Consider the following 13398-nt stretch of genomic DNA (forward strand, 5'->3'; position numbering starts at 1 on the left):
CTCTCCAGCAGAAATGTTTGCCTTCTGCAAAAACTCCACATTTACAAGAACATTTTACTGTGACGATTGTACAAAATATATTAAAAATAATTAATAAATAATAAAATACAAAAAAGCGTGTGTCATTGATTGTTACCATGGAAACGTCTGTTAGTTGAGTTTGTCTCGGGGTAGGATGGCTAAAAACAAGTATTTTTATGGAACTCTAATCATACCAGAGTCTTCTGGAGTCTTGACACTGTTGTTAGACAAGATTGAGAAACTCTTTAAAGTTTATGTTTGTTTGGCAAATTGTCAGTATTACAAGTACGCTGAATTAGCTGTTAGCAGTTCCTGTTTGCAAGGTACCAATTGACATTCAGACAACTATCACTGGATTACTTCGATACTGAAGGAAACTTAAAAAATTTGTTGATTCTCGGGCAAGTTCTGACATTATGAGGAGCGTTTTTGAGATATGACTTCAGAGGAAGTATGCTTTTGATATACATTCCAGGGTTTTAAGCTGTGTGTCAGAGCCACTGCTGAGCGCGTTGGTGAGCAGGCCTTATCAAGCAGTCCAAACTTTAGACTATAGATCCAAACTTCAGTAACTATAACTTCCTGTTGTTTTCAGGACACCAACATGCACCTGTCCCATTCACTTCACAGTGCCTCACGTCACTGGCCTAACACTGCAGACCAGTCTCAAATATCTTCCTTAAACCAGCCCCCTGGCTTGCCACAGGCTAACATTGTAAACTATTACCATGTGCAACCTTTTTATTTCTCAGAATATCACATTTGAACGCACGCCTTGTGTCCTCGGTCAGTGAGAGGAAAGTGCTAACTCAGATTAGAGTTTGGTAACACGAAGGTATGAAGGCCCCTTCCTGTCAGCGGGCTCAGTATCTATAACACACTTGTGACGGAAAGCGTGCACTCCCTTCTCCATCTGTGTTCCAAGTATGTTTAAATGCGGTTTTATTTTGATATTTGAAACATTTTTGGTGTGTTGGTTCATCTTGGCAGACATTTCGCTACCTTTATAGAGAGTGCTTGTTTCTTGTAAGATAAGATAAGTGAAAGTCTCTTCAGTTTTTTCATGATTTTCTAACTACTGTTTTACTTGTGTTTGCCAAGTAATTCTGCTTCCGAGTTGTTTTTCTTCCCTCTTTCCTATCTGCCCCCCTCCCTCGTTCCACTCCCTCTTTCTTTTGTTTATTCAGGTGTGCACACTGAGGGACTGTGGAAAGCAGGCAGATTATGAGCACTGAGTGGCACCATTTTCTTTTTACCTCTTGTTCAGCTACTTGTCAGGTTGACAAATGTGAAGAATCTGAATCTGAAAAGACAAAATATTAAGAGAGCGATGCAACACAGCGTATTTTTCTGGAGGGCAGCTATCAGGGGGAGTGGTCCATGCGATTTGAAAGTACAAGCTGTGCAGCGAAGCACAGCAACAACGGCGGTGGGCAGCTGAGAGAGCAGGAATGTGGTCTCCTCATTATGTGGACAGGCTACTAGCACAGCCTGGTAATTGGCTCCCAAGCCCCGCATCAGTCCCATAAGGTTTCACCTCAGTGTTGAGCAGGACGATTGTTTGTGTGTAACAGCACTCAGAGGAGGAAACAGAGGTAGTTCTTGTTTTGCATTTTATTATCTCCTCAAGGGTGGTTCACTCCTTTTGTGCTGTTATGTAGGAGTTCAGGGTTTTGGAGGCTGATGGGATAGTTTGGATCTGAGGCAGGAAAACTGTCTTGAGATTGGGCGAGACCACTTGTTTTGGTCCCAGTCTTCATCCTCCTCCTCCACCACCTCCATCTCCTCCTCCTCCTCCTCCTCCGCCTCTTCCTCCCCCTCCTCCTCCTGCTGCTGCTGTAGCTTGCTAGCAGTATTTGGGAGGAGTTCCTTTTGGTGTGTGTTTACAAGCTTTTTGATAATTGCTAGTCCTAGCAAAGTCCTCTGATAACTGTTTATGTAAATATTTTGTGACAGCTTAAAAGAAGAGCAAATGCCTCTTCTGTTTGTTTTCCATTTCACCATCTCCTCTCCTTCAAAGAGCACCTAATATTTTGTGCTAAGGCATCTTTTATGTGGAGAGCCTTTTTTGTCCCCCTGCATTTTATTGTCAAAATATCCTTTGTAATTCAGTATAAATGCCCCACACATATGCTGCACCACAGGAAAGGATTTCAACACTTGGAATTCCACCAGGACGTTGGAATTACAGTTGTTCTTGATTATTTGTCCCTTTTTTATTCCCCAAAAAAAGAGGTCATGACAGTCCCAGTAACCACTTTTAGATTCACTTATTTGACCTCAACACCACCCTCTAAAGCAGAAGGGGAGGGACTGCAGCTGTGATGCAAGATGAGGGCTCAGAGAACTGTAGGTCTTTCAAACAGCTACTAAATTGCAGCATATTTAAACTCAAACATGTGTTTTGCTTATTATTAATTAACTTGTACGTTTGACCTGAAACATCTTGTTTCCAGCAGTTAAACCCTCGAAAAGAAAAAAATTCAGACATTCAGTTATCATTATTTGTTTTCTTTTTAGAATTTTAAATAATTAGTAAAACTTATTGTGGGTAAAACCATATCAGGCTTATCATGTGTACGTCTTAAAACATGCATGAAGGGGATCATGCATGAAGAGTTAATGTGTTGCCCAGGTGTAAAATCAGTGGCTAGCTGGTTAGCTTGCCCCTAGTTTTCCAGTCTGGCTTGTCTGACAGCTTAATTGGAAATCCAGTAGGGCTCTTACTTAGGCCGGGTGTGGCCCTGAGAGGCTGAGCCCGCTCCACTCCTGTTTCTGTAAGTCTTGATATGTTGTCCAGAGGTGACTCAGAGGCCATTGTGTCCTCCACTCCCTCCAGCTGAAAAACACATTTTAGCGGAGTAAAAGTCCCATTTCTCCTGTTGCTCATCCTCCTCACCACAGTGTCTTGTGCCTCTGAGACCGACTCTCTCTCTCTCTCTCTCTCTCTCTCTCTCTCTCTGTCTCTCTCTCTCTCTCTCTCTCTGTCTCTCTCTCTCTCTCTCTCTCTCTCTCTCTCTGACCTCGCCTGCTCTGCACCCTCCTACCACTTCTATCAACAGATCATCGTTGTACATCAGCCTTAAAGGAACAGAGACACTTGTCTTAATAAAATAAGATCGATAAAGGAATCACCTGTAACTTTCATTGCAAACTGTTTGCAGGGTGATAAGGGAGGTGAGCGGGTGCTGCAGAAGAAATGGACCACATTCCTGAAGGCCCAGCTCCTGTGTTCCCTCCCTGATGATGGTTTCCCCTTCAACATCATCCAGGACATGTTTGTCCTGAAGCCTATGGGAGACAGCTGGGAGAGCACTGTGTTTTACGGTGTCTTCACCTCGCAGTGGTAAGAGACAAACAGAGGGACTTGTTCTCAGCTCAACTGTGACATGCAGGCACTTTAATGAATCTGATTTATGGCACTTCGACAGTTTATGTTTAAGCACAAACACACAGACACTTGAACCTTCACAGCTCACCCACACACACTATCTAGAGACACTTTTTGGCTGGATCACAACACTGGGGCCAGCCCTATAATAGCAAATGTCTGTGGGTGACTGAGTGAGTGAGTGATCATATTTCTACCATTGGTCAGCTGAATGCCACGTGGCTGAGCTAGATTTAGAGACTTTTTGACTTAATGTATGGGAGCCAACCGTGGACTTAAGGCTACGCCTCTTGTTACAGGCAGTCACCCAGCCAATCTGGTTTCCTGGCTGCTCGGAAACTGCAAGGAAATGGAGCAGCACTTCCAATGCACTGAGTCTCCGTCACATGTATCATAGATACTAAAGGAGGCAGAGAAATAACTAAACATGAGACATAGTGAGCAAGAGAGAGCAGGAGAGGGAAATAGAAACCATCGGTAACTACTAAGCTAAAGAAACTAACAGATCTGAATAGCATGTAAACAACAGAAACACCAGCAACCGGAAATGAGACAATACACTTACTGCAGCACAATAATAAAAGCCATATTTAGAAATAAAGGGTTTCTATCCACTGATACACTAGAGGGCTTTAAATTTTAAATGGTAACAGGAAGTGTTGAGTTTGCATTAACATGTAACGCATTAACTCTAAGAAGGGGAAACCAGGCTTCGTACTAAAATACAGCTATGACCAATTATACATGTCACACAGAGGCAACGTGAAATAAAGACATGTCTCTATTACAAGCCTGCCTCAGATAAAGGCCTGTTGAGGAAACACAGTAGTTCAAAACTATTGTGGATCCCAGACAGAGGCCAGGAGCTGTGTGAGAGACGAAATAAGAAACTACGTCCTTAATTTCGCACATTGCCCATACACGGTCCAGCCATATATTAGGTTTTGACCTAGTCTTGTTAATTTAATATCAGTGCTCAAACTTGGCAAGCTGCCTTTTCTTATTTGGCTCCTCTGAATTTAGAGCAGCTGTAATGATCTTAAACACAAACACAAGCCCATGCAACCCCAATGTCTAATTAATGTATCAGCAAAATAAAGATTTTAATATGGAAATCATTCAAGTACACACTCTTCAAATGTTCTCCAGTGACAGTTTGCTGCTCTAGTTGACTGCATAAAATAACAACAAATGCAGAAAGGATGGATTGGTTAAAAAAAGAAGAAGAACTGTAACATGCTGTAAGAACATGGATCAAAATGTGTGACTAAAGCCTCGCACCTCGTCACATTTCACACAAATTGAAACAGTATGAACGTTTCCTTTGTTCACAGGTATAAGGGAGCCTCGGGCAGCTCAGCGGTGTGTGCCTTCACCATGGCTCAGGTGGAGAGAGCCTTCAGCGGGCGCTACCGAGAGGTCAACAGGGAGACCCAGCAATGGTACACCTACAACCACCCTGTGCCAGAACCACGGCCCGGAGCGGTGAGTGGTGAAGGCAATATCCTGTGTCGAACCGCTCAATTCACCTGCTTTGGTTCAGTCTGTGCAGCTGTTCATTCAAGTGGCTTTAGTCTCTGTTCAGTCAGAAGAATTAAATATCACATAACAGATAAAAAATAATAACCAATTTTTAATGCTATCCTCAATGTATTGTATATTTTGTTATCATCCAGTTGAACCTGTGTACTGATTTTTTTGGGCTGTTCAACAAGTGAGCTTGATTGAAAGCAGATGTTCTACTTTTAGTTTTTTTGCCAACTTAAAGACAGATGCAGATGCTCTTTGTACATTCCTGGAGCAAAACAAATTCCTAAAGATTTAAAAACCAGTAGATTTTCACTTAAAAACGATAGTTAAAAATTTCTATAGGAACACAGCAGTTTGTGTATTAAGTCTTTGTTTGTAATGATAACTCATCCTAAACTTCATGTTCTTCAGAAGTAAAGCTAGCCATACACTTATATTTATATGTGTGTGTATATATATATATATATATATATATATGTATATGTGTGTGTGTGTGTGTCTCATTGTATGTTTGTGTTTCCAGGACTTCTCCAACAAGCAGAGATTCATTTTTCATTTCTAATTTACTCCCATACAGTGCGTGACCAACCACGCCAGGCAAATGGGTATCCAGTCATCCTTACACATGCCTGATAAAGTGCTCAACTTTGTCAAGGACCATTTCCTGATGGACAGTGTGATCCGCAGCGCTCCCCTGCTGCTGAAACGCAGCGTGCGCTACACACAGATCGCCGTGCACAAGATCCAGGGCATGGAGAGGGCTTACGACGTGCTCTTCATTGGAACAGGTACAGAGCATTACACAACATCTCTGTCTTAATGTATAATTCCATCATTTTTGGGGGTAAATCTTTAAAGAGGAAAAATAATATTTCCACTATTTGCAAATACGAAACACTGTGGGTTTGATTTGTGATTTAAAAACAGCAGAAGCTGCTTCTTTCCTCCCCTGGCTTCAATTTAAGTCACTTATATTTATTTCCTTTGTCTTCCAGATGACGGAAAGCTCCATAAAGCCATCAATGCCAACGATAAGATGCACATCATAGAAGAGCTGGTTCTGTTTCCTGAGCCTCAGCCTGTGCAACACATTGAACTGGACCCTCAGAGGGTAAATCACAATTCTATCATCTCTTCATTAACTGTGTGTCACGCAAAAACTACTTCAAATACATTTATTACAATTGAATACATATCTATAATGATTATGGCAGCACTGGTTTGTGTTCATAATCAAATTCATTTTCACGCAATAAAAATGTGGAAGAGCGAGATTTACCGGAGCACAAACCGGCTACAGACATTTTCCTTCCACAGGGGCCATTCCACTGAGTTTTCCCTCTAAGTTATCGCACCGTCTGGAACAGGGTTTATGATCGTCTCTGGCATTCTGCACAGAGCTAAATTTCATTACCTTTTCACTCTTTATTACATAATGGCCACCCCCCCCCAGGCCACAGCAGCCAAACTGCAATCTTATCTAAGATTATGTAATTCTAATAAAGTCCAAGATACTTTTTGTGAGTATATTCTTAGCTCCAAATAGGGATATGAAAGACTAAGACAGAATCCACATGATGTCTATCTAATATACTGGAAGATAAGATGAGCCTAAATATAGACTGCACTTGTGGGAACTCGCACTGTGCGTCAGTATTAATGTGACACTCATGGTGAAAGTTCATGTACGTGACACATATGACGATGTGTACTGTCAGAAAACTGTTAAAAACATACAAGAATAAAATAAATAAATTGAGCACAAGGCTTTGTAGCAACAATTGTGAACATGTCGCCATGTGTTTTTAACCACAATGAAATTACTCAGCACAGCTGGCCGGAGTTAGTCCTTTGTTTAGGTTACATTGCTCTGTTTATCATGAGTAATTGTTTTAGCATGGTTTCCCTTTTTGAAATCAGAAATCCATAGCCAAAAGGAGAAGGTCTGTTCTGCCCTGCACTCACCTTTTTTGATGATAAATTTGTATCGCGCACACTCACACATGGCGTTTCATCATCCGCAGGGTCTGTTGTTTGTGTCGTCCTACTCTGGGCTGGTGGAGGTTCCTGTGGCCAACTGCTCCAACTACCTGAGCTGTGGAGAGTGTGTGTTGTCCAGAGACCCCTACTGCGCCTGGACCGGGCGGCTGTGTCGGGACGTTAGGATGGCGCCGCCTGACAGGTACGAGCTCACATACAAGTGACCTCGGGGGCAGAGTTTGAAACAAACTGTGAAGCTATAGAAAAGTTTGAAATCGTTATTTGTCAACATCCACTTTTAATTTGTTTATCTACATTAGCTCACAGCCAATGCAGCTTTATTTGTTCATTAAGGCTCCCTAATAGTTTAGATTTTTTTATGTTCCTTTTTTCCCATACAAAGCGCCATTTAAAACAACTAGACAAGTAAATAAAAACATAAAATTATTTGGCCATACTCGTTCACTCATAACTCCAAAATAGAAACAAATAAGAGATGAATCATGCTAATGGTAAACCGTCTAATAGCTGTCAAGATATTTCATTCTGGACCAAAGTTGTGGACCGACTAATCAGACAATCATGGAGCCATGCTGCTAGCATGGCTAAAAATCAATTACATTTCCACTAACAGTTGACCCATATATACATACATGTGAATTGTAAAGGGAAATATATAAGCACACACGTCGTATCTATACAATGAAAAACAGGAAAATATGCTACCTCAGGAACTCATGAGGAAAAGACTGTGTTTTTGTTGTGAACATGAACCCAAACAAACACATAAACACGCAGTGCTCATGGTCATGTGCTTGAACAAATAGCTTTTAAAAGAAGATTGTTCCCTTAGTCACACTGACGAAGCTATTCCCGTAATAACAGACTTCGAGAGGGTGAAATGAGTGCATCCATACAGGCTTCCTCTCATTACAGCTGCTAATCCTCACCCTGTTGTTTTGTTTGGTATGCTCTGGCTCAGCCACTGGCAGCAGGATGTGGAGGAGGCCGACACATCAGCGATTTGTAACAAGACGTTTCCCAGCGCCAGATCTGCCAGACCAGCATCTTCTCGTGAGTGTGTCCTCTTTGTGTCCTCTATGGTCTTTAATCAAAGTGTTGTTTGACACCTCGTCGACACCACAACAACAGGCACATATGATGTTACATATTGTTATTATTTCATGTGAATTATAATTTAATTTACGAAATGCAGAGATATAGTTATTGACCAAATCTTTAGAGGAACAGTTCAAAAAAGCAAATAAGCAAATTTCCCAAAATGCTGAACTATTCCTTTACAGTAACAGTATAATATTTTTGTAAGGGGATCTTACAATTTTCTTCTTCTTTTTTTTTTTAATAGGTGGTTCCCATTGCCAGCTCGTTACAATCCCAGCCAACACGTTCAGGGTCCTGCCCTGCAAGCTGCGGTCCAACCTGGCACAGAGGAGGTGGCGCTACAGCGACAGCGCCAGTCAGTTCCTCTACGCCACACCCGAGGGTAACCTGGTCGTAGTGGCTCAGGTCGACAGGATGGAGACCTACGAATGCTGGTCAGAGGAGGAGGGTTTCCGCCAGTTGTTGGCGAATTACTGCGTGAGGGCAGAGCCCCGCCAGGAGAGCACCACTCTGATCGGACACTCGCGGACACCACACTTTGAGCAAGAGGAGACCATCATCCTGCCCGGCGAGTCTCGCTCCGAGCAAGTTCACACGAAAACGTACTGGAACGAACTGATTGTGGTGTGCGCCCTGCTGGCGTTCTCCCTCGTGGTGTTCTCCTTGTTCGTCATCTACAGGAACCGCGACCATATGAAGTCCATGTTGAAGCAAGGCGAGTGTCCGAACATGCAGCAGAAGAAGCCGAGGATAGTGGGAAAGCCTGCTGAGAGCTTGCCCCTCAACGGTAACACCATCCCTGTCTCCACTTCAGATCACAAGGGCTACCAGACGTTAAATGATAACTACATCTGCAGCACGCCCACGCACGAGTCCTCGCCAGACAACAGCAAGAGCTTCTCCGAGTCCTCCGACAGGCGGCCGCTTAACCTGAAGGAGAGCCACGTAGAATACTCCCCAACCTGCCCTCGGCCCAGAGTGAGGCTGGGCTCGGAGATCAAAGACTCTATCGTATGAGAGCACTGTAAACGCTAAAAGATGCCACCCTGTATCTCCGTGAAGGATACAGGCCACTGAGCGAAGGAGAGGAGATGCTGACATCCTCCTACATCACAGCACATCTTTTATTTTAGTCATCTTTGTTCTGTGATCATATGCGGAGGTCATTTCATTTAACCATTTCCACTCTGAAGCCAGAGGTTGGTCCGGTTTGCTGCATGGGGCTGGTAAAAGAAGCAGCACAACAATCCGGTTTCAACCAGGATCACGAACCATGGCAGCTGCTAAGAATAGTTATAATAACACAGTCTTTTTTTGAGTCAATCTCATGGCCACTTACAGCATATGTGTGAGTGTGTGTGTGTGTGTGTGTGTGTGCAGGGCTGGGCAATATTGGGGAAGGAAAAATAAAACGAATAAACGCATAATAAACAGACCTTCCTCCTGTATCAATATTTATCACAGTATCTCTTTAGATATGCAAGATCCAACATTAAATTGTCTAGCAGAAGTCCATCACATGATATTATACAACAATAGACAATGCATTATAAATATTGATATGTTGTCCAGCCCTATTTGACTATGTGTAACCCTGCACATGGCTGCCATACATACTGTTATTATGCACACTAGAACCAAGCTACAGCTACATGGAGACCAAGAGTTCAGGTTTAGGAGAATATAATTATATGTTCATATTCATTATGATCCACACATTACAGAAGCAAGTCAGAAGCACATTTGTTCCCTTTTGATGAATAAATGTCATGACTGTAAGAGGATAAAGGCGATGGGAGATGAGGCAGACAAGGAGAGAAAACCACCCCTAAATTAATTCTGTTGGAACAACATTGGAAAGGACTTCAAGAAAGATCATGAAAAGCTGTGATCAGAAATGACGCTCCAGGACCTATTTACTGGCATTTACCTCCTGAATGTGAGCTGGTCAAACAAGGTCTGTCTCAGTCACACAAAACTGCACCAACTGGACAATTTTAGGGAACCTGTTGCTCTACATCTCTGCTCATCTGAGACAGCCCTGTTCTTCAGTATTGACCTGCAAGTACCAGGATGAGTGAATAAAGTGACTGACACACAGACATCCCTGTTTCTGAGGCGAATATGGAAAAGAGACCTGGCATTACAAAAGAGCCTAGAAGAAAAAGCAGGAGGAGGGTCGTCCACACCTCTACCATGTTCAGGGCAGCACCAAAATCATCACGTGCACTGTGCCAAAAAACAAAAATAACTTGATTGTCTTATCTAAATGCAATAGTGCCATTCTGTCATGACCACTCCCATCTCATGCATTGTGTTAGCATTGATCACTGTCGAAGAGCACATGATGATGGAACCAGAGTTGGGTTTCACAAAAGTGGCACTAATTATATGTGTGGAATGTGAGGTGCAAGTGGAAATTTTCCAAGACTGTTAGTTTATAAAAAAAAAATTGACTTTCATGTAAAATCAGAATTGGGGCCAAAGGTTATGGCATGGAACATACTCCAATTTTCCTTCAGCTACCCTTAAAGGAGTTTTATCTGCCTTCTTAGTGTTCACACTGAAACATAGAGGTGCATTGATCTTGATGAGCATTAACAATAAAAACTTTTTGGATAAGTGCTAATAAGCCCACTCAAAGTCGCTGTAGGGGAGAGATAATGTTCAGTGGTCTCTTGTCCAGACTGCAGCCGTGCTGTGTAATGATGTAAATGCACAGAGAGCGCTGTATTGGTTCAAAATAAGCCACACCCAGCAGGTTACATTTCTTACATACATGGCATCCACTACAGTCCAATGTCAACACGTTGTTAATGTGAAAGCACAAGTAATCAGGGTGTTGAAAACTTACAGGTTTGCACATTTCAGTAAAAGTGGAGCATACTCTTAAGAAATGCAACTACTGAGAGACAGAAAGAGTGGCTGCTAAGGAAAATAATTTTTAGAAGTCAGTTATTACAGGGACCAGTGCAGCCATTACAAACACACTTGCACCCACATTGCTTAGACTTTTGAGACTTATCAAGCAGAATTTTCCAAAGATGTAGGAAGCTGATAGTGGTGTGTAAATCTGAATGAGAAACATTTACACGGCCATAGGGACAATATGGCACCACATGTCTTAGAATACATCACCAGTTCACTGTATTGATCAAGTATGCTTACAGTATATATTCCAGTATCACACAGAATCAACATTTTGCTATTTCGAACACTGAGCAGATGACGAAATGCTATGTAACTGCTACAAGTTGACAAAGTAATTGCACAGCATACTGCGCAACAGTGGTCAGTGTTTCCTTTTTTCATTAGTTTTTGTTGTGTATATACAGTATCTGTGAGTAATATTGTGTGTTTTTAAGGGACCTTGTGCAAGATGTGTTGTAGAGATAGTCTTGAAACTAGAGAGTGAACACTGCTGATACTTTTTTTTTCCCCGTAATGCTTTACTGCCTACTTCAGCATACATCTCAACTCTTGCACAGAATGCAGCACATTTCTCACCACGCTGTTTGTTCAGCACCTGGACTGGTTTTTATCAAGCACATCAAAGCAGATATCTGCTTTTCATGTCATACTGAATTAATGAATAGTTAGAGATATCATTATTATTATATTATCTTAGTTCAGCATAAATATAGACTTGGCATATAATCCCTGATAAAACAGTGAGTCTTCGTTTTTACAATCAAGTTTTTGTACACGGTAGAAACAAAAACGAGGTACAATATTTTTTGTGTTGAGTGGAAGATTTCATTACAACTGGACATAGCCAGGCTAATTGTTTACCCCTGCTTCCAGTCTCTTGATAAGCTAGCAGTTAGCCAGCTACTCAAACCAAAGTAGTAATAGTATCTGTTTTTATTTTCATGTCATACTAAATTAAAGGAGTACTTTTATATTGTAGGAAATAGGTTTAATCACCATATTATTCACCATATTATTGGCAGATGAGAAGATTGATAACACTCTTGTGTATGGCTATGTTAAATGAAGCTACAGGCAGCATTTTAATTTAGCACAAAGACTGGAAATGGGGAACAGCTGGCCTGACTGTCAAAATTTAACAAAATTTGCACATTACCTCCCAGGGGTCTTATCACCTTGAGGTTGAAACTTGGAAACTCAGTCATTGCTCTCAGCCAAGAAATGGTCCAGCACATAACCCCATAAAATGGCAAGTTTTTACACTTTGGTTTTTGTTCAGACTGAAAAAAAAGTGATATAAAAGTGAGCCCAGCCTTTTCCTCCTGTTTTCAGTCTTTATTCTAAGCTAAGCTCACTGCTCTGCTGGCTCCAGCCAGATGAGTAATATCAGACTTCTCAAAGTGTCTTACCGTTCCTTTAATTTTGGTTGCTTACTTGTAAGTTCAAATTAACCAGAGTATGATGTGTGCCAATAGATTCAAATAAAATACATTAAAAAAAAAAAAAAAAAAAAATTAAATAACAAGAATAAATCAGATTCTAAAAGCCTCAGTGCAGAGCATTGTTCGTCGTTGCTGCTAAGACTAAGAATTTAGAGTCTCTGGAGGCTGAACAACCTACTTTGATTTGCTTGATGGATAACCTCACAACATATTTACAGAATGCCTTTAGACATCACATAGTTCTGCCTTTACCCATGTGCCACATTGTACACTACCCAGCAGTGACTTCACCAACAGAAATGTGGTGAATGGCATGATTGTAGCCCTCCATGGGCACACTTAACTCCACAACACAACACGGGTCAACTATAGATTTACAGTTTCACCCAAGCCACCATTAACTTTACCTAGGAGCTGCTCAAAATCTTGTACTATTCTGTCTTTGCTTGTGTCAAAAGTGATGCTGTGCACATAGAAAACACTTCTCTGAACAATTCAGTATTTAACAATAATATTACTTCCTGATCTCATGTAGAAAAGCTGAAGTTACAATACCATTTGACCTTAATAGTCAATAATGCCAAAAGGGTAAATACTGTGTCGTAAAAGTCGTGCATATTTATTAATGACATGCTTTTCATTAAAAAGCAAATGATCCCATGGTGATTGATGCTTCATTTTGAGTGGCTCCTCAGTAATGCAACATACTGTACTGGACATGAATGTAGCCAACTATATCACATTAACAGCAGTCTATTTTCCTAAAATAACTTGTTGTAGTTGTAGGCCATCCATTGTGACATCTTTTCAGGATTTTCTTTCAGCGGTCATACAACAAAGAAACAGCACAACAGTAATAACCAATCATTTGTGCTGCACGATGTAGTACTGCAGTAAGATGCAAGCACAGCTCAAAATCCTCCGTATCGGCTCAGCCATGAGACACGGCAACAGCTTTGCCTCAGCATACTGAACACCATA

General features: G+C 41.5%; 1 protein-coding gene across 1 annotated transcript in view; it reads left to right on the forward strand.

Annotated features, from left to right (window-relative positions):
- The window catches only part of LOC111218442 (semaphorin-4B-like), a 46965-nt gene extending 34480 nt beyond the window's left edge, over positions 1–12485 (forward strand). The window contains exons 9-15 of the mRNA XM_022740754.1: positions 3186–3367; positions 4747–4897; positions 5520–5730; positions 5938–6053; positions 6967–7124; positions 7905–7996; positions 8289–12485. Coding sequence (XP_022596475.1) covers positions 3186–3367; positions 4747–4897; positions 5520–5730; positions 5938–6053; positions 6967–7124; positions 7905–7996; positions 8289–9061 — 1683 coding nt within the window. The 3' untranslated portion in view covers positions 9062–12485. The remainder of the gene's footprint in view (positions 1–3185; positions 3368–4746; positions 4898–5519; positions 5731–5937; positions 6054–6966; positions 7125–7904; positions 7997–8288) is intronic.
- Positions 12486–13398: the final 913 nt, after the last annotated feature.

The sequence above is a fragment of the Seriola dumerili genome, unplaced genomic scaffold, assembly GCF_002260705.1.
Source record: "Seriola dumerili isolate Sdu_G_001 unplaced genomic scaffold, Sdu_1.0 BDQW01000003.1, whole genome shotgun sequence".
NCBI classification, from domain to species: domain Eukaryota; kingdom Metazoa; phylum Chordata; class Actinopteri; order Carangiformes; family Carangidae; genus Seriola; species Seriola dumerili.